Source organism: Protopterus annectens, chromosome 1.part1, assembly GCF_019279795.1.
Source record: "Protopterus annectens isolate FY-2018-M chromosome 1.part1, PAN1.0, whole genome shotgun sequence".
NCBI lineage: Eukaryota > Metazoa > Chordata > Ceratodontiformes > Protopteridae > Protopterus > Protopterus annectens.
The window spans coordinates 1,145,244,376-1,145,265,060 of NC_056726.1; the positions used below are offsets into that span (position 1 = coordinate 1,145,244,376).

The 20,685-nt window shown below is 35.8% G+C and overlaps 1 protein-coding gene across 1 annotated transcript in view; it reads right to left on the reverse strand.

Annotated features, from left to right (window-relative positions):
• Positions 1 to 20,685, reverse strand: part of LOC122815764 (deleted in malignant brain tumors 1 protein-like) — a 671,312-nt gene that overhangs the window by 427,474 nt on the left and 223,153 nt on the right. Inside the window, exon 5 of the mRNA XM_044088533.1 lies at positions 19,196 to 19,513. Coding sequence (XP_043944468.1) covers positions 19,196 to 19,513 — 318 coding nt within the window. The remainder of the gene's footprint in view (positions 1 to 19,195; positions 19,514 to 20,685) is intronic.

Consider the following 20,685-nt stretch of genomic DNA (forward strand, 5'->3'; position numbering starts at 1 on the left):
TTACAGTGGTATGCTGCAGTAGAGAATAGGTATATTATAATGGTGTGCTGCAGTAGAGAATATGTACTTTACAATGGTGTGATGCAGTAGAGAATAGGTATATTACAATGGTGTGCTGCAGTAGGGAACAGGTATATTACAATGGTGTGCTGCAGTGGAGAATAGGTATATTACAGTGGAGTGCTGCAGCAGATAAAAACTATATTGAATGGTGTGCTGCAGTAGAGAGTAGGTACAATACAATGGTGTGCTGCAGTAGAGAATATGTATATTACAATGGAGTGCTGCAGCAGAGAATAGGTACATTACAATAGAGTGCTGCAGTAGAGAACAGGTACATTACAATGGTGTGCTGCAGTAGAGAATAGGTACATTACAGTTGTATGCTGCAGTAGAGAATAGGTATATTACAATGGAGTGCTGCAGCAGAGAACAGGTACATTACAATGGTGGGCTGCAGTAGAGAATAGGTACATTACAATAGAGGGCTGCAGTAGAGAATAGGTATATTAAAGTGGTGTGCTGCAATAGAGAATAGGTATATTACAGTGGTGTGCTGCAGTAGAGAATAGGTATATTACAATGGTGTGCTGCAGTAGACAATAGGTATATTACAATGGAGTGCTGCAGCAGAGAATAGGTATATTACAGTGGTGTGCTGCAGTAGAGAATAGGTATATTACAGTGGTGTGCTGCAGTAGAGAATAGGTATATTACAATGGTGTGCTGCAGTAGAGAATAGGTATATTACAGTGGTGTGCTGCAGCAGAGAATAGGTATATTACAATGGTGTGCTGCAGTAGAGAATAGGTATATTACAGTGGTGTGCTGCAGTAGAGAATAGGTATATTACAATGGTGTGCTGCAGCAGAGAATAGGTATATTACAGTGGTGTGCTGCAGTAGAGAATAGGTATATTACAGTGGTGTGCTGCAGTAGAGAATAGGTATATTACAATGGTGTGCTGCAGTAGAGAATAGGTATATTACAGTGGTGTGCTGCAGTAGAGAATAGGTATATTACAATGGTGTGCTGCAGTAGAGAATAGGTATATTACAGTGGTGTGCTGCAGAGAATAGGTATATTACAGTGGTGTGCTGCAGTAGAGAATAGGTATATTACAATGGTGTGCTGCAGTAGAGAATAGGTATATTACAATGGTGTGCTGCAGTAGAGAATAGGTATATTACAGTGGTGTGCTGCAGTAGAGAATAGGTATATTACAGTGGTGTGCTGCAGTAGAGAATAGGTATATTACAATGGTGTGCTGCAGTAGAGAATAGGTATATTACAGTGGTGTGCTGCAGTAGAGAATAGGTATATTACAATGGTGTGCTGCAGTAGAGAATAGGTACATTACAGTGGTGTGCTGCAGTAGAGAATAGGTATATTACAATGGTGTGCTGCAGTAGAGAATAGGTATATTACAATGGTGTGCTGCAGTAGAGAATAGGTATATTACAATGGAGTGCTGCAGCAGAGAATAGGTATATTACAGTGGTGTGCTGCAGTAGAGAATAGGTATATTACAATGGTGTGCTGCAGTAGAGAATAGGTATATTACAGTGGTGTGCTGCAGTAGATAATAGGTATATTACAATGGTGTGCTGCAGTAGAGAATAGGTATATTACAATGGTGTGCTGCAGTGGAGAATAGGTACATTACAATGGTGTGCTGCAGTAGAGAATAGGTATATTACAATGGTGTGCTGCAGTAGAGAATAGGTAGATTACAATGGTGTGCTGCAGTAGAGAATAGGTATATTACAATGGTGTGCTGCAGTAGAGAATAGGTAGATTACAATGGTGTGCTGCAGTAGAGAATAGGTATATTACAGTGGTGTGCTGCAGTAGAGAATAGGTATATTACAATGGTGTGCTGCAGTAGAGAATAGGTATATTACAATGGTGTGCTGCAGTAGAATAATGGTATATTACAATGGTGTGCTGCAGTAGAGAATAGGTATATTACAATGGTGTGCTGCAGTAGAGAATAGGTATATTACAGTGGTGTGCTGCAGTAGAGAATAGGTATATTACAATGGTGTGCTGCAGTAGAGAATAGGTATATTACAATGGTGTGCTGCAGTAGAGAATAGGTATATTACAATGGTGTGCTGCAGTAGAGAATAGGTATATTACAGTGGTGTGCTGCAGTAGAGAATAGGTATATTACAATGGTGTGCTGCAGTAGAGAATAGGTATATTACAATGGTGTGCTGCAGTAGAGAATAGGTATATTACAATGGTGTGCTGCAGTAGAGAATAGGTATATTACAATGGTGTGCTGCAGTAGAGAATAGGTATATTACAATGGTGTGCTGCAGTAGAGAATAGGTATATTACAATGGTGTGCTGCAGTAGAGAATAGGTATATTACAATGGTGTGCTGCAGTAGAGAATAGGTATATTACAATGGTGTGCTGCAGTAGAGAATAGGTATATTACAATGGTGTGCTGCAGTAGAGAATAGGTATATTACAATGGTGTGCTGCAGCAGAGAATAGGTACATTACAATGGTGTGCTGCAGTAGAGAATAGGTATATTACAATGGTGTGCTGCAGTAGAGAATAGGTATATTACAATGGTGTGCTGCAGTAGAGAATAGGTATATTACAATGGTGTGCTGCAGTAGAGAATAGGTATATTACAATGGTGCTGCAGTAGAGAATAGGTATATTACAATGGTGTGCTGCAGTAGAGAATAGGTATATTACAGTGGTGTGCTGCAGTAGAGAATAGGTATATTACAATGGTGTGCTGCAGTAGAGAATAGGTATATTACAATGGTGTGCTGCAGTAGAGAATAGGTATATTACAATGGTGTGCTGCAGTAGAGAATAGGTATATTACAATGGTGTGCTGCAGTAGAGAATAGGTATATTACAATGGTGTGCTGCAGTAGAGAATAGGTATATTACAATGGTGTGCTGCAGTAGAGAATAGGTATATTACAATGGTGTGCTGCAGTAGAGAATAGGTATATTACAATGGTGTGCTGCAGTAGAGAATAGGTATATTACAATGGTGTGCTGCAGTAGAGAATAGGTATATTACAATGGTGTGCTGCAGTAGAGAATAGGTATATTACAATGGTGTGCTGCAGTAGAGAATAGGTATATTACAATGGTGTGCTGCAGTAGAGAATAGGTATATTACAATGGTCTGCTGCAGTAGAGAATAGGTATATTACAATGGTGTGCTGTAGTAGAGAATAGGTATATTACAATGGTGTGCTGCAGAAGAGAATAGGTATATTACAACAGTGTGCTGCAGTACAGAATAGGTATACTACAATGGTGTGCTGCAGTGCAGAATAGATATATTACAATGGTGTGCTGCAGTAGAGAATAGGTATATTACAATGGTGTGCTGCAGTAGAGAATAGGTATATTACAATGGTGTGCTGCAGTAGAGAATAGGTATATTACAATGGTGTGCTGCAGTAGAGAATAGGTATATTACAATGATGTGCTGCAGTAGAGAATAGGTATATTACAATGGTGTGCTGCTGCAGAGAATAGGTATATTACAATGGTGTGCTGCAGTAGAATATAGGTAGATTACAATGGTGTGCTGCAGTAGAGAATAGGTAGATTACAATGGTGTGCTGCAGTAGAGAATAGGTATATTACAATGGTGTGCTGCAGTAGAGAATAGGTATATTACAATGGTGTGCTGCAGTAGAGAATAGGTATATTACAATGGTGTGCTGCAGTAGAGAATAGGTATATTACAATGGTGTGCTGCAGTAGAGAATAGGTATATTACAATGGTGTGCTGCAGTAGAGAATAGGTATATTACAATGGTGTGCTGCAGTAGAGAATAGGTATATTACAATGGTGTGCTGTAGTAGAGAATAGGTATATTACAATGGTGTGCGGCAGTAGAGAATAGGTATATTACAATGGTGTGCTGCAGTAGAGAATAGGTATATTACAATGGTGTGCTGCAGTAGAGAATAGGTATATTATAATGGTGTGCTGCAGTAGAGAATAGGTATATTACAATGGTGTGCTGCAGTAGAGAATAGGTATATTACAATGGTGTGCTGCAGTAGAGAATAGGTATATTACAATGGTGTGCTGCAGTAGAGAATAGGTATATTACAATGGTGTGCTGCAGTAGAGAATAGGTATATTACAATGGTGTGCTGCAGTAGAGAATAGGTATATTACAATGGTGTGCTGCAGTAGAGAATAGGTATATTACAATGGTGTGCTGCAGTAGAGAATAGGTATATTACAATGGTGTGCTGCAGTAGAGAATAGGTATATTACAATGGTGTGCTGCAGTAGAGAATAGGTATATTACAATGGTGTGCTGCAGTAGAGAATAGGTATATTACAATGGTGTGCTGCAGTAGAGAATAGGTATATTACAATGGTGTGCTGCAGTAGAGAATAGGTATATTACAATGGTGTGCTGCAGTAGAGAATAGGTATATTACAATGGTATGCTGCAGTAGAGAATAGGTATATTACAATGGTGTGCTGCAGTAGAGAATAGGTATATTACAATGGTGTGCTGCAGTAGAGAATAGGTATATTACAATGGTGTGCTGCAGTAGAGAATAGGTATATTACAATGGTGTGCTGCAGTAGAGAATAGGTATATTACAATGGTGTGCTGCAGTAGAGAATAGGTATATTACAATGGTGTGCTGCAGTAGAGAATAGGTATATTACAATGGTGTGCTGCAGTAGAGAATAGGTATATTACAATGGTGTGCTGCAGTAGAGAATATGTATATTACAATGGTGTGCTGCAGTAGAGAATAAGTATATTACAATGGTGTGCTGCAGTAGAGAATAGGTATATTACAATGGTGTGCTGCAGTAGAGAATAGGTATATTACAGTGGTGTGCTGCAGTAGAGAATAGGTATATTACAATGGTGTGCTGCAGTAGAGAATAGGTATATTACAATGGTGTGCTGCAGTAGAGAATAGGTATATTACAGTGGTGTGGTGCATTAGAGAATAGGTATTTTACAGTGGTGTGCTGCAGTAGAGAATAGGTATATTACAATGGTGTGCTGCAGTAGAGAATAGGTATATTACAATGGTGTGCTGCAATAGAGAATAGGTATATTACAATGGTGTGCTGCAGTAGAGAATAGGTATATTACAATGGTGCGCAACAGTAGAGAATAGGTATATTACAATGGTGTGCTGCAGTAGAGAATAGGTATATTACAATGGTGTGCTGCAGTAGACAATAGTTATATTACAATGGTTTGCTGCAGTAGAGAATAGGTATATTACAATGGTGTGCTGCAGTAGAGAATAGCTTTATTACAATGGTGTGCAGCAGTAGAGAATAGGTATATTACAATGGTGTGCCGCAGTAGAGAATAGGTATATTACAATGGTGTGCCACAGTAGAGAATAGGTATATTACAATGGTGTGCTGCAGTAGAGAATATGTATAATACAATGGTGTGCTGCAGTAGAGAATAGGTATATTACAATGGTGTGCTGCAGTAGACAATAGGTATATTACAATGGTGTGCTGCAGTAGAGAATAGGTATATTACAATGGTGTGCTGCAGTAGAGAACAGGTATATTACAATGGTGTGCTGCAGTAGAGAATAGGTATATTACTATGGTGTGCTGCAGTAGAGAATACATATATTACAATGGTGTGCTGCAGTAGAGAATAGGTATATTACAGTGGTGTGCTACAGTAGAGAATAGGTATATTACAATGGTGTGCTGCAGTAGAGAATAGGTACATTACAATGGTGTGCTGCAGTAGAGAATAGGTATATTACAATGGTGTGCTGCAGTAGAGAACAGGTATATTGCAATGGTGTGCTGCAGTAGAGAATATGTATAATACAATTGTGCGCTGCTGTAGAGAATAGGTATATTACAATGGTGTGCTGCAGTAGACAATAGGTATATTACAATGGTGTGCTGCAGTAGAGAATAGGTATATTACAATAGTGTGCTGCAGTAGAAAATAGGTATATTGCAATGATGTGCTGCAGTAGAGAAAAGGTACATTACAATGGTGTGCTGCAGCACAGAATATGTATATTACAATGGTGTGCTGCAGCAGAGAATAGGTATATCACAATGGTGTGCTGCAGTAGAGAATAGTTATAGTACAATGGTGTGCTGCAGTAGAGAATTGGTATATTACAATGGTGTGCCGCAGTAGAGAATAGGTATATTACAATGGTGTTCCGCAGTAGAGAATAGGTATATTACAATGGTGTGCTGCAGTAGACAATAGGTATATTACAATGGTGTGTTGCAGCAGAGAATAGGTATATTACAATGGTGTGCTGCAGTAGAGAATAGGTATATTGCAATGGTGTGCTGCAGTACAGAATAGGTATATTACAATGGTTTACTGCAGTAGAAAATAGGTTTATTACAATGGTGTGCTGCAGTAGAGAATATGTACATTACAATGGTGTGCTGCAGTAGAGAATAGGTATATTACAATAGTGTGCTGCAGTGAGAATAGGTACATTACATTGGTGTGCAGCAGTAGAGAATAGGTACATTACAATGGTGCGCTGCAGTGGAGAATAGGTATATTACAATGGTGCGCTGCAGTACAGGATAGGTATATTACAATCTTGTGCTGCAGTAGAGAATAGGTATATTACAATGGTGTGCTGCAGTAGAGAATTGGTATATTACAGTGGTGTGCTACAGTAGAGAATAGGTATATTACAATGGTGTGCTGCAGTAGAGAATAGGTATATTACAGTGGTGTGCTGCATTAGAAAATAGGTATATTACAATGGTGTGCTGCTGTAGAGATTAGGTGCATTTCAATGGTGTGCTTCAGTACAGAATAGGTATATTACAATGGTGTGCTGCAGTAGAGGATAGGTACATTACAATGGTGTGCTGCAGTAGAGAATAGGTATATTACAATGGTGTGCTGCAGTAGAGAATATGTATATTACAATGGTGTGCTCTAGTAGAGAATAGGTACGTTACAATGCTGTGCTGCAGTAGAGAATAGGTACGTTACAATGGTGTGCTGCAGTAGAGAATAGGTATATTACAATGGTGTGCTGCAGTAGAGAATAGGTATATTGCAACGGTGTGCTGCAGTAGAGAATAGGTATATTACAGTGCTGTGCTGTAGTAGGGAATAGGTACATTACAATGGTGTGCTGCAGTAGAGAATAGGTATATTACAATGATGTGCTGCAGTAGAGAACAGGTATATTACAATGGGGTGCTGCATTAGACAATAGGTATATTACAGTGGTGTGCTGCAGTAGAGAATAGGTATATTACAGTGGTGTGCTGCAGTAGAGATTAGGTATATTACAATGGTGTGCTGCATTAGAGAATAGGTATATTACAATGGTGTGCTGCAGTAGAGAATAGGTATATTACAATGATGTGCTGCAGTAGAGAATAGGTATATTACAATGGTGTGCTGCAGTAGATGCACATATTATTGTTTTAGAAGATATCAGATTATTAACAAAGGAAGAAATAACACAAACTGAAAGACTTTGGAATGGTTTGATAGTTTGGAATATGAGGAAAGAAACATTCTCAGGCATATGTATACTATGTCAAGAAAGCATTAACATAGTAGCAGTAACCGTATTGGAACAAGCCTGAACTTTGGTAATAGACCTGAGATGGAAAAAAAATATGTGTATAGAATTATAGCTTTATATGCATATGTAACAAAAAAAGAGAGAGAGTGAAATGATGTTTAAAAACATTCTTGAATATGTTTGTGTAAATATGGACATTATAGTGGTGGGTGATTTTAATTGTAATTTAAGGAAAAATAAGAGCAATTGTTAAAATGGCTAAAGAAATTATGAAAAGTAGAAATTTAAGTGTATGGGAGAATAACCACTGGACCTATAAAAGAAATGAAATTAGGACATAAGCTGATTATTTTTTAGTATCTAATAGTTTAAAAGTTATAAAAAAAGGAATTAAGTATGCTGGATTTTCAGATCATGTAGCAATATGGGTTAAAGTACAGGAAAATGAAGAATTTATAAGAACAGGAAAAGGAATAAGGAGAATCAATGAAAAGGAATTAGATTTAGGAGAGAAAAATAACTTGCGGAATTATAGAAAACCAAGCAACTTTGAATGAGTTTTATGAGAATTGGACTGTTTGGTGGTTTAATTTTAAATAAAAATATAAAAAAGTATTTTTAGAATGTATAAGGAACACAATAAGAAAAGAAAAAGGGAGATACAAGATACTAAGTCAAGAAACATTTAGAGACTTATTAGAGAACAAAACATCCTTTTATGAAAAAGAAAGAGAAATATATAAAATGAATCAAATTAAAATTAACAATTTGTTATATTTATTTATTTATTTATTTACATTTGTTAACTGGGTAGTGCTCGACTGGGCCAGTAGCCCATTTTCAGTGGAGACACGGGGAGAAAACCTCCAGACAAATTAACAATTACAAGCAAAACAGTTAATAAGACAACAGTAATTAATAAAGCACAATACAACAGTACAGTAGTAAAAGTCACAATCCAATAGTACAATAATCAAAGATACTGTGAAAAAACAAATAGTTCTAGGAACATTATATTGCAATTTACAGCAGTACAAATACATTTAGCAGAAGCTTGACTAGCAAACAAACAACTTCTAGTAGTTTGAGGTGAATGAGAGTACAGAGCTGAGAAGACATAAGGAAGTTGTTACCCTAGTGAAGTGCAAGGGCAGATCCATTTGCTGGTGAGCTATTCTTTTATGCTTATTTTGAAAGAGATGTTAGTATTTGTTTGGATGAGCTGGGGTAGTGCGTTCCAGACCTTGGCTGTTTTGCTGGAGTAGAAGGAGTCACCATAATAGTTCTGTGACTGTGTAATTTTCACCAGTAATTTGGCAGAGGCTGTAAGGGACCTATGGTTATTGTTGGGTTGGACCACGTTTGTGATAGCAGGGCAGTGTTGGTGTTGTGTAAGACTTTGTGGACAATGGTAAGCTGGTTTAGACTTAACAGATTGGGAAGTTCTAGCCCGTTGAAGTGCTGGCAAGAACAGCAATGATGTGATTCGTAGGGTTGATTGGCTGCAAACCTAGATATTTTGTTGTGGCAGGAGTCTAGATTATTAAGGTCAGTCCTGCATAGGTTGGTGAAAATATGTGAAAAATAGAGGAGGGTAGATAATAAGTGGCTCTAGCAGTGGCTAGTCTGTCTTGGTGAGTGTGGTAAGGTTTGGCCCTGTAGAGGGTGCCTAGTTTGGCATTTACTTTTTTGATTGTTATGGAGATGTGTGTAGCAAATTTTAGTCCGTTGTCAACTGTAACTCTTAGGAGTTTGGTCTAATTAGTTGGGTCAATATTTGTTCCATTGGAGGAGTAGATAGAGAGGGGTAGAGAGCTGAACTTGGGTGATTTGTTAGTGAAAATCATTAACTTAGTTTTATTTGGGTTTAGGGTGAGATGATGCTTGAAGAGGTATGTTTCTATGTCCAGGAAGGATTTTTGCATTTTTGTTGAAGTTCTCAGGGAGAAGGGGCTGAGCAGATTACTGAGGAGTCATCCACGTATTGGATGATGGCTGCATGTTGGTTGGCAGAGTTTAGGTTATTGGTGAATATAGTAAAAAGGAGGGACCCAAATATGGATCCTTGAGGTACTCCAGTATATACAGGCAGAAGAGGAGAGAGCTTGTTTTCCCATTTAGTAGCCTGTTGACAGTTTGACAGGTAGCTGTGGAACCAAGTTAGTGATGATGAGTTGGGACTGAAGCTTGCAGGTTTGTTGAGTAGCAATTGATGAGATATGATGTCAAAGGCTTTTGACATATCTAGAAAATTGTAGAGACCAAGTGTCCTTCATTTTTTAGGTTTTGGATAGTATTGGTGAAGGTTATTAGAGCAGTGTTAGTACTGTGCTTGGGCCTGAAGCCGTGCTGTGAGGGGGATAGCAAATTGTTAGTGGTGAGGTGATTTAGAAGTTGTAGGTAGATACATTTTTCTAATATTCTTGCTATGGGGAGAGGATGGAAAACTGGTTGATAATTTGAGATTTCTCTAGAGGGACATACTTTGCGAAGGGGAATGATGTAAGAAAATTTCCAGAGGTGGGGGACACAGTGTTCAGAGATGGAGCAGTTAATTAGGATGGTTATGGGGTAGTCTATGGAAGGAACAGCTATTTTCAGGAATTCATTGGGTAGCTGGTCTGCAGCAAGACAGACTTACAAACTTCGTAGATTTTTTGTGTAGTCTTTAGTGGTGGGGGTATATTTAGTAGGCAGTCTTGTTTGTTGTTCAGGAGGGTGCTGATAGAGTTAATAAAATGGGAGTTAAATTATAATGCTATGGACTCAGAGGTGTTACAAGTGGAGGGAGCAGGGGTCATGTTTTTTTTTTCCAGGGTTGAGGAGATAGTTGATGTTTTGCCAGAATTTTTGTGGGTTGTTCTGGTATTTTTGTTGGGTGGATTGAAAGTAAGTTTTTTTGTCATTGGAGATGTTTTTCATTGTTTGATTTCTTAATTGTAGAAATATGCTGAAATAATTTTTATTTTTGGTGGAATGGTAACGTGACCACGCTTTGTCCTTTTGTTTGATTAGTGACTTGGTATCATTAGATAGCCATGGTAATTGTCTGGCTTTGGCACAAATTTCCCTTGTTAGGGCTAGATTATTTATGATTTCAAGGAATTTATCATTGAAGTATTCTAGTGCACAGTCAAGTTGTAGAGCTTGTAATGAGGACCAGTCACACTGCTGAAGTAGGAGATTGAATGTATCAGTGGAAAAAATTTCCTGCTCCGGGTGTATTTGATTGGTATGTATGCATGAGACTGAATTCTGATATATTCCTCTATATATCCAAAAATATTGTTTACAAGGAAAGAAAGAAGAGGTTGCACCATACTTGAGTAAACGAATAAAAGAAGGAAAAATAATAAGATAATTAATAAGGAAGGTAAGCAAATAAGACAGCAAGAAGGAATATACAAAATAATTAAAAAATACTTAATGGAATTATTTGTTAAGAGAGTAGAAAACATAGAACAAATTTATTAATGTGAAAAATGAAATAAGGAAGATAATGAGTATTTAAAACAAAAAATAATCATGAAAGAATTGAATGAAATTCTAAAAGATATTAACATGAATTATGCAACAGGACAGGACGGAATTGAATATTGTATGTATAAAGAAATGAAAGAGTAGCAAAAAATAATTTTTATAGAATGTATGAAAGAATGGTTAGAAACTGGAATTACGAAGAAAGAGATATGCACAGGAGTTATAAAATTTATATTTAGAAAAGGAAATAAAGAGAAGATAAAAAATTTGAAACCTAGAACATTGAATAGTACCGATTATACATTTTTTATAAGAATAATAAAAGAAAGGTTACAGAAAAAAATGGATAGAATATATGACCAAAATGTATTTGGAAGAAAAGGAAAAGAAAGTCAAGAATTATTATGGATAATAAGAGAAATAATTGATGATAATTAAAACTGTAGAAGTGAAGGTTATGATAGGGGATATAAGTAAAGCTTATGATAATATTCAATATAAGTCATCATGGGAAAATTTCCAGGCATATAATGTAAGCAAAAAATATTACAAGTAATAAAATCTGTTTATGAAAGGAACTATGTGGATTGGGGAAGAAATACAAATAGAATGTTGACGAAAGCAGGGCTGCCCAGCTAGTAGTGTAATTTCCTCATTAGTTATGAATGTAATAGTGAAAGAAATTAGTAAAATGTCAAGCAGTGGTGAATACAAAATGATGAAGGAAGTACAATTGCCAATAATGTATAATTATGTAGATGGTGTTGTATTAATTGTTAAAAATAAAGTATGGATGGAAAAAGTAAATGAAAAAATAAGTATAAATTTAAAATAAAATTGGTTTAAGTATAAATAAGGAGAAAAGTAAAGGATTTGATTTTAAAGGTATGATAAGAGATGTTGAGTTCAATGAAAATTATATAAATATATGAGGAGTAACATTTGGAAGGAATGAATACAGACAACAACAATGGGATAATGTACTCAAAGAAGTAAAGGACATGAATAACTTATGGAAATCATATAGATTTTCGGGTCCCCTTCAAAATCTGGAGGGGATGTCATTTTCATATGATTTGTACTGTTAGATGTTATGAAATTCAATGGTATGTGTTTTACATCTTTTGGGTTTTAGATGTTCTGGTCTCAGTGTTATGAAATTAGATGTTATGGGTTTCAGATGTTTCAGGGTAGACCCAAATTTTCATATAGGAAAAAAAGCACACTTGTTGAATACCATGATAATAGGAAAAATTGCTCATGTTGCTAACATTTATATGATTCTTATTAAGTATGAAAAGGAAATAATGATGATTATATTCTCTTTTATATGGGGCTCTAGACTGAATCCAATCAAAAGAGAGATTATGTATATGAAATAAGAGCAAGGAGGTTTGGGTTTAATAAACTCAAAAGTACCTGCAGCATATTTATTTTTATATAAGGTATTAAAAGGAATTATGAAGGAAAATAAAAACTTGATAGAAATTATACCATATTATAAATACAAAGAATTGTAGGAATGAATGGAAGTTAAAAAACAAAGTAAAAGCACTGTGAATGAAAAATGAAAGAGTACCAAAACAAAATTGTGTTATGGAAAATAAAAAAGAATATATGACAGAAAAATAGAAAGGAATGTTACTTAAGTATTATGGAAGTATTTTATATTAATGATCCATGGCAAGATTTAGAAATAGACAAGAAAAAAAGCCATAATGATGAGATATAATAACTATAAAAAGATTTAAAAATGTAATGATTTTTATGTTGATTGTCTATTAGAAAATTGCCGGTTAAGGCAAATATGCCATACAAAAAAAAGAAAGATAGCATATGTAATAAATGTGAAGAGTTTGAGACTACTGAGCATGTGTTTTTGAAATATGAAAGAGTTAATAATTTGTGGAAATAAATATGTAAAGATAATAGGGTGAAAAATGTCTTAAAATTTGAACAAATAAATGTGGGCATAATAGAATTTGGTTATTATGGTGCACATTAACAGGAAGAAGTAAAGGAAATGGACAGAATAATATTTTATGCTTCATGTACTATATGGAACGAGAGACTAAATGAAATTAAATACAATGGAAAATGGACTTTGACAAAGATTTTGGAAAAATAATGTTTTAGTTGTGATAAAAGAGTGGAGGGAATGCTTAAATTGAAATTTATAATGTGTGGAGATTTGTAAATAATGTAAACATTTAAATATGTAAATAATATGTAATGTATATATCAATGAAAAAACTACTCTTTTCAATCAATGTCATGGGATATTTTACATCTAGCTGAGCTACCTCCAATTCAAGCAGATGGGGTCTCTGTTTAACATCTCATCCGAAAGATGTTTTGCATTAACATATATTTTTTGAAAGGTATGAAGTCTGACACTGAAATGTCTATCGTTATTTAGTGAGTTGAGTACTCAATGATTTGCCAGAAATCCACAAATGTTATGAGGAGCATCTAATGTAAATATTAATTTTTATTGTATCAGGAATATGACTGAAAAAAGAGCATGGGAGGTTGGCATAACAGTTAAGGTGGTTACCATACAAACACAATGTGCAGGGTTTAATTTTCACATGATGTAACTGGCTAGGCTTAAAATAGCCCACAAAGGCAATTAGCCTAGTACTAATCTATGACACTATCCATAATGATATGTCTTACTAACCTGTAAAATGAGAATTAATTACATAGATAGATATTTAAACAGATAGCAGATTTCTGGTACAAGTCTATCGAAGATGATGCTGTTTATACACTGAAAGTATACCACTGTTCTAGAACAGACTTCTCATCCACTTAAAACAAAGTTCATCCCTGTCCATATTCAAGCTTTACATGGATCTGTGGATGGGTAATAGAATATTTACCTCAGGACTGTCCTCCATATTACTAGTGGAGGAAGGCAGCTTGAAAATGCTTTATCTCATGCACAGGTCCCTTCAAATTATCTATGGTATGATCCAGTTATTCTCATCAACAGAACTATATAGTAATCAACCATGGAATGGGAAAAGTCAATTTAACACCAAACCCAGAATCATATAGACCCTTAAGTCTACTTTCATGTTGTGGAAAAATAATGGAGAAGGTAATACTGGATAAGTTATTGTCAGAACTGGATAGGCTGGGACTTGAAACCATATATCAGCATGTGTATGTAGAAAATAGATCTATTACCACCTGTAACATGATGTTCTATAACAATATAATAACAGCTATGAATGAAAAATTGTGCTGTGATGTGATTTATATAGATTTAACTTCAGCATTTGACAGGGTCATAAACAAAACACTGATCAATAAATTAGTACAACTAGTTATTGATATACTGTTGATAAGATGGATAGCTGCATGGCTTATACATAGGACATGGCAAGTATCACACACCAACTGGACAGGTGAAATCCTTGGGTACAGTCAAAGTGTCCCACAGGTCTCTGTCCTAGGCCCTTACTTGTTTAGATTGTATCTTTCAGACCTTACTTTTTCATCTGAGGTGTTCTACAGTCTATGCTGATGACCTGAAATTAGGTAAACAGATTACAAGTGTTACAGATAAGGTATGTCTGCAAAATAATTTGACTAAATTGACCATTTTGGCACAGGAGAATAATATGTTGATAAATACATCAAAAACTAAGCCTATGAGATTTGGGAGACATAAACTGAAAGGTGAATATTTAATATAGCACACAGTGATTGAAACTGTAGACTGATTTAAGGACTTGGGTATATGGGTAGGTTCAGCTATGAGTTTTTCTAATCATATCAACCGATTGGCTAATGATAGTTATAGAACTATAGGTTGTATAAAAAGATTTATAAAGTCTAGAAAATCAAACATAATGAAGTCATTGTTTGTTAGTTATGTTAGACCCAAACTTGAGTATGGAATAACAACATGGAAACCCTATAGGAAAACAAGCATGAGTAAACTGGAAAGAGTACAGTGGAAATATACCAAGAGCATCCATGGATGTGAAAATCTAAATTATTATGAAAGACTAAAATATCTGAACTTGTACAGTGTCTCTTACAGATATTTAAGAGGAGATCTTATTCAGGTAAATAGGGCATTTAGGGACAACTACCTCTGGGAATGTTTGGGGTTATAAAAAAGTAGTAGAGAATCATTAGATAACCTAGGTAGAAGATTCTATAGGAATGTGAAGTGTACTAATTGGTTCTCTGACAGAGTAGCTGATGCTTGGAACAGACTAGCAAATTACATTAAAGCAAGTACTAGTTTAGATATTTTTAAGAACAGCCTGGACATTTATTATGGGAACAAGTGTTTTGGTATATTGGCAAGCTAGAAGGGCATTAATGCCCATGCTTGAAACATTTGTATGTATGTATGTATGTATGTATGTATGTATTAATTCAAGCACCAAAACGGAAACATGCAAGGCTTAAAATGGGGTGCAAAGGCTTCTAGCACAGTACTTACCTGTGAACCTATAAAACAGGCAACGAGTGTTGCACAGTAAACCAGCCCAAAACCTATAGAAATGAGTGCAAGTATATAAAGTAAGTGGGGCAATGTCACTTAGTTGGACAGTATTACTTTAAAACATTAATAGATTTCACATTTCAGACCCCATTAAGTTTTACAAGCTGGACTATAGCAGACTTTGAAATAGTGACATAAAACCACAATAATATCGTGTTAAATACTGTAAAAATCATCACACTTCCTTGTCACCAAAACATTACATTTCTGTGAACTTGTGCAGAGCTAATATAGCATAGCTAATGAAATGTAAGTCTTTGTACTAGAAGTACAACAGAGAAAATAAACCTCAGATAATCAGATAAACACAGAGGTGTTGGCCAATAGCTAACACCCAAGGTGGGCTGACTCCGCAGAAAGCAAATCAACCACCACCTGAAACTAGCTACTGAACTACCCTGAGAAACAAACATTGCAGACAGCAGAGGCCACAGGCCAGCAATAAACAATGAAGTAAATATATAAATGCAGTACAGTGCAAATCAAGTGCAAAAAAGTATACTTAACAGTTTGGTATATCAGATGGTTGACTCTGACACAGTCAGGTAATTAGCTATGCTATATCAGCTATGCAAAATTTACAGAAATATAAGTCTTTGTACTGGGAGTGATGTTGCCAACGGATGGAAGCAGCCTGTAAATGCTTGGCCATTCATGCTTTAGCTTGCATACAACCCTAAAATATTCCCCTAAAAATATACGGCACCAAAAAATGTTGGCTATATTTTGGAAGCATGGCTAGGCTTGTAAAGGTTCTTCTAGTCATTAGCCTAGTATATACCTATGAATCTGTTAACCTATGAACAGGTTCCAAACTCCCAGCCATCCCCTTTAGTTAGTATGGAAAAAGTTTTCTCAGTCCTGTCAAAAGCTAAATACTCCTCATCTCTGGGTGCTGATGATGTATCATGTTGCCAGATTATCAGTGTCAGATATGAGGTATCATAAACCCCTACTTAACCTCTAAAAGCTAAGGATCTTTACTGGTTACATTCCAGAAGTATGGATAATAGCCATTGTAATGCCATTACACAAGTGTGGCCCAACCCTGGACTCTGGAGACCCATTAGACTCATTAGCCTTATATGCAAAACTATGGAGTATACTACCTCAGACCTCATTAATTTGAGCATTGAAAATCTTTTAACACTTGTCCCTTATCAGTTTGGCTTTGTCAAAGAAAGGTTCTGTATCTTTAATCTTACTAATTTCTTTAAAAAAAAAAAAGCAGTGTATAGTGGTTATGGGCCGCATACATCATATCTGAACCTGGCCAAGGCCTTTGACACCATTCTCCTTTCAGCATTATTGGCAGACTTGTACATATGAATATAAATCCTTATATTGTGTGGTGGTTAGGTAACTGGCTGTCTGACAGAACCCATGTGGTAAGAGTTGCAGGAGACACTTTAAAAAGTTACCAGTAGGATACTGCAGGGCTCAGTGCTGGACCATCTCCTGTATAGCATTTATTTCTTAGATCTTGTCTTGCAGACAACTGTAAATCGGATGTTACACTGACTCACAATTGTTCCAACATGCGTTAGACCGTATTTACAATTGGTGCAACAACAATGGCCTCAAATGAAATGTGAAAAAATGTAACGTCATTTCAATAAAGAAAACATTTTCACGTATCATGGTGACTCATGCCTCCAATATGGCACTGTTGTAAGGCATCTAGAAACTCTTGATGATAATTCCTTTTTGTTTGATCATCATGTCTTCCTAGTAGTTTAGAAAGTCTTCTGTTTAGCTTATCTAATTTTCAAATGCATCTTCATCATATCTACCAAAGTCTTAATTCCCCTTTAGTCAAGTCAATTCCATTTAGTCATTTCTTATCAGACCCACTTTTGAATATAACACACCTTTTGTTAAGTACTTCTCTAAGCATATCACTCAGCTTGAGGAACATCACACATTCATAACTAAAAAGATCTGTGGCCTCAAAAATCATACTTATCAGGACAGATTAGCAGCCGTTTCTCTTTACTCAGTCTGTCACAGACTTCTCTATAGAGATTTGTGCCTGGCTTTTCTAGCAATATAAAATCCAAACCTATTTGACCTCCCATTCCTTCTCAGAACACACAGTCATACTTCCCAACCTTTTAGCACAAATTTTCTGGAGAAAGCTAAACATAAGGAAAGGAGGAAAAAAGGCCTAAAACTGGGGACATATTTTAAACTTCGTTCTTATTAACTCAGAAAGTTGCTGGAATATATATTTTTAATTATTTATTTATTTTTATTTATTTATTATTTTGTTGTGGGGGTTAGTCCCACTAGGCTAGTAACCTCTTTACAGGGAAGACCCAAGGTGATATTTAGACTACTAGACCAAGTTTAGTCAGAGCAACATGGAACTTCCCCTGTTCTTTTCAATCAATGCCATATATCCACCTGAGCTACCAACAACTAAAGCAGATGGGGCCTCTGTTTAACACCTCATTCAAAGGATATTTTGCATTAGCATATATTTTTTGAAAGTTATGAAGTCTGATACTTAAATGTCTGTCATTATTTAGTGAGTTCAGTCCTCAATGATTTGCCAGAAAACCACAAATTTTATGAGAAGCATCATTATGTAAATATTACTTTTTTGTATCAGGAATATGACTGAAAAAAGATTCATAATGATATGTCTTACTTACCTGTAAAATAAGAATTAATCACACAAACAGATAGATAGATATATAGACAGATATTTAGATAGTTAATAGATTTCTGGTGCAAGTCTATCAAATATGATGCTGTTTATACACTGAAAGTATACCACTGTTCTGGAACAGACTTCTCATCCATTTAAAACAAAGTTCATCCCTGTCCATATTCAAGCTTTACATGGATCTGTAGATGGGTAATAGAATATTTACCCCAGAACTGTCCCCTGTATTACCAGTGGAGGGAGGCAGCTCCAAAATGCTTTATCTCATGCACAGGTCCCCTCAAATTATTTATGGTATGATCCAGTTAATCTCATTAGCATAATTATATAATTATCAACCATGGGTTGGGAAAGGTCAATCTAACACCAAAAGGGATATGTTAATTCAAGCACCAAAAGGGAAACATGCAAGGCTTAAAATGGCCTGCAAGGGCAGCTAGCACAGTACTTACCTATGAACCTATAAAACAGACAGGAGCCTGCTGTATAGTAAACCAGCCCAAAAGCTATAGAAGTGAGTGCAGCGCAATGTCACTTAATTGGACAGCATTGCTTTAACACAAATATACACATTTTCAATCCCTCATTAAGTTTCACAAGCTGGACTATAGCAGACTGTAAAACATTGACATAAAACCGCATTAGTATCATGTTACATACAGTTAAAAAAACTTCACACTTCCTTGTCACCAAAAGGAAACTGGCATCTCCTTTTAAATCAGCTAGTTAATTGTCAAAATGTAGATGGATTACTCTATGAATTCAAACATAAACACACACACACACACACACACACACACACACACACACACACACACACACACACACACACACACACACACACACATAAACACACACACACACCTCAATTATTACAATAAAACATGTCTGGAAACAGTGATGCAATGAATGTAGGTAAATAATTTTAGCTATTGTCATTTGCTTGACTATATCTGCAATTTTACCTGATGAACAAATGACTCCAGCAACAGACGAAGAATTGCTGATTGTTTTCTCCAGTAATTCAGCAGAGCAAAAACTCAGATAATTTTCTGTCCCAGAACATTGAAAGTTGTTTAGCCAGGAAGGAACAGAACCTGTACCAAGCCATGAGTCACTGACAGCAGCCAGTGCAAACCCGCATCCTTGGGATCTACACACAACATTTGCAGCATTTATATCCCACCCATCTGCTGTGAGAGGGCTCCAGATGTACTTATACCAGATACTGATGCTGCCAGAGCACTGTCCACTTCCATTGCTGATCCTAACATTGAAGGAGCCTTTAAAATTAAACAAACAAAAATTATTGTCAACTATTTTACATATTTTACATAGGCATATTAGTATACGTTTTAAAAATGTGTGATAATAATGAATATTGTTTTCCAGTGCACTTTATGGATACAGAGGCATTTTTCATATTAACCAACAGTTGTAGTGTCATACAAGTTATGTATGTATGTATATATATATATATATATATATATATATATATATATATATATATATATATATATATATATATATATATATATATATATATATATAAATAAATGCGGTTTACCTCCATAATGTCGCGGATGGTTTGAGCAACAAACTATTGAGCAAAAGCACACCTGCATAAATCCATAATGTCGCTGCACAGATGTTCGAATGGCTGAATTGCGAATGCAATTTGCCATTTAAATGAACAATATCTTTTCGACACCTGGATTCTGCTAAGTGAGTTTCGACATAGTGCCGTGAACATGTTCCGTCATTCGCTCATATGGTTCGATGCTATGCACGATCGCACAAACCATCCGTGACATTATGGAGGTAAACATATATATATATATATATATATATATATATATATATATATATATATATATATTTATACACATATACATATAGATAAATATAGACATTTATATTGATATAAACAGATAGATCTACCTGTCTATATATATTTCTCTCTCTCTCTCTCTCTCTATATATATATATATATATATATATATATATATATGTATGTATATAGGTCTACTTCACATATCCGAAATACCACTTAACTGAAGAGCAGATGACCAAGATGAGAACACAGAAACTTCAAATGAATGACCAAACTGAAGTGTTTCCCAGGGTAAGTAACCACTCGGTCAAAAACTCACGGAAGTCTATTCCAGAGATGGGGCAGCCTCTGGGAGACAAACCTGTCTCTCCAGCAGGTTTTGTTGATGTTGCATATTATATTTAGGCCTATCGAGCAGGTAATGCACAAGGAGCTAAATTTACGGAACTGGAGCTTCTCTAGTAAGGCAGGGTCTGATATTGCCTTGTAGGTGAGACACAGATCACCTCTGAGCAATCTGTATGATACCAAGTAGAGTGATAATGATTTGAGCCTGTATATATAGGACAGGTGTTGGAGACCATGGTTTCTCTTTTTGAGGTATTTCTGTGGCCTTTCCAG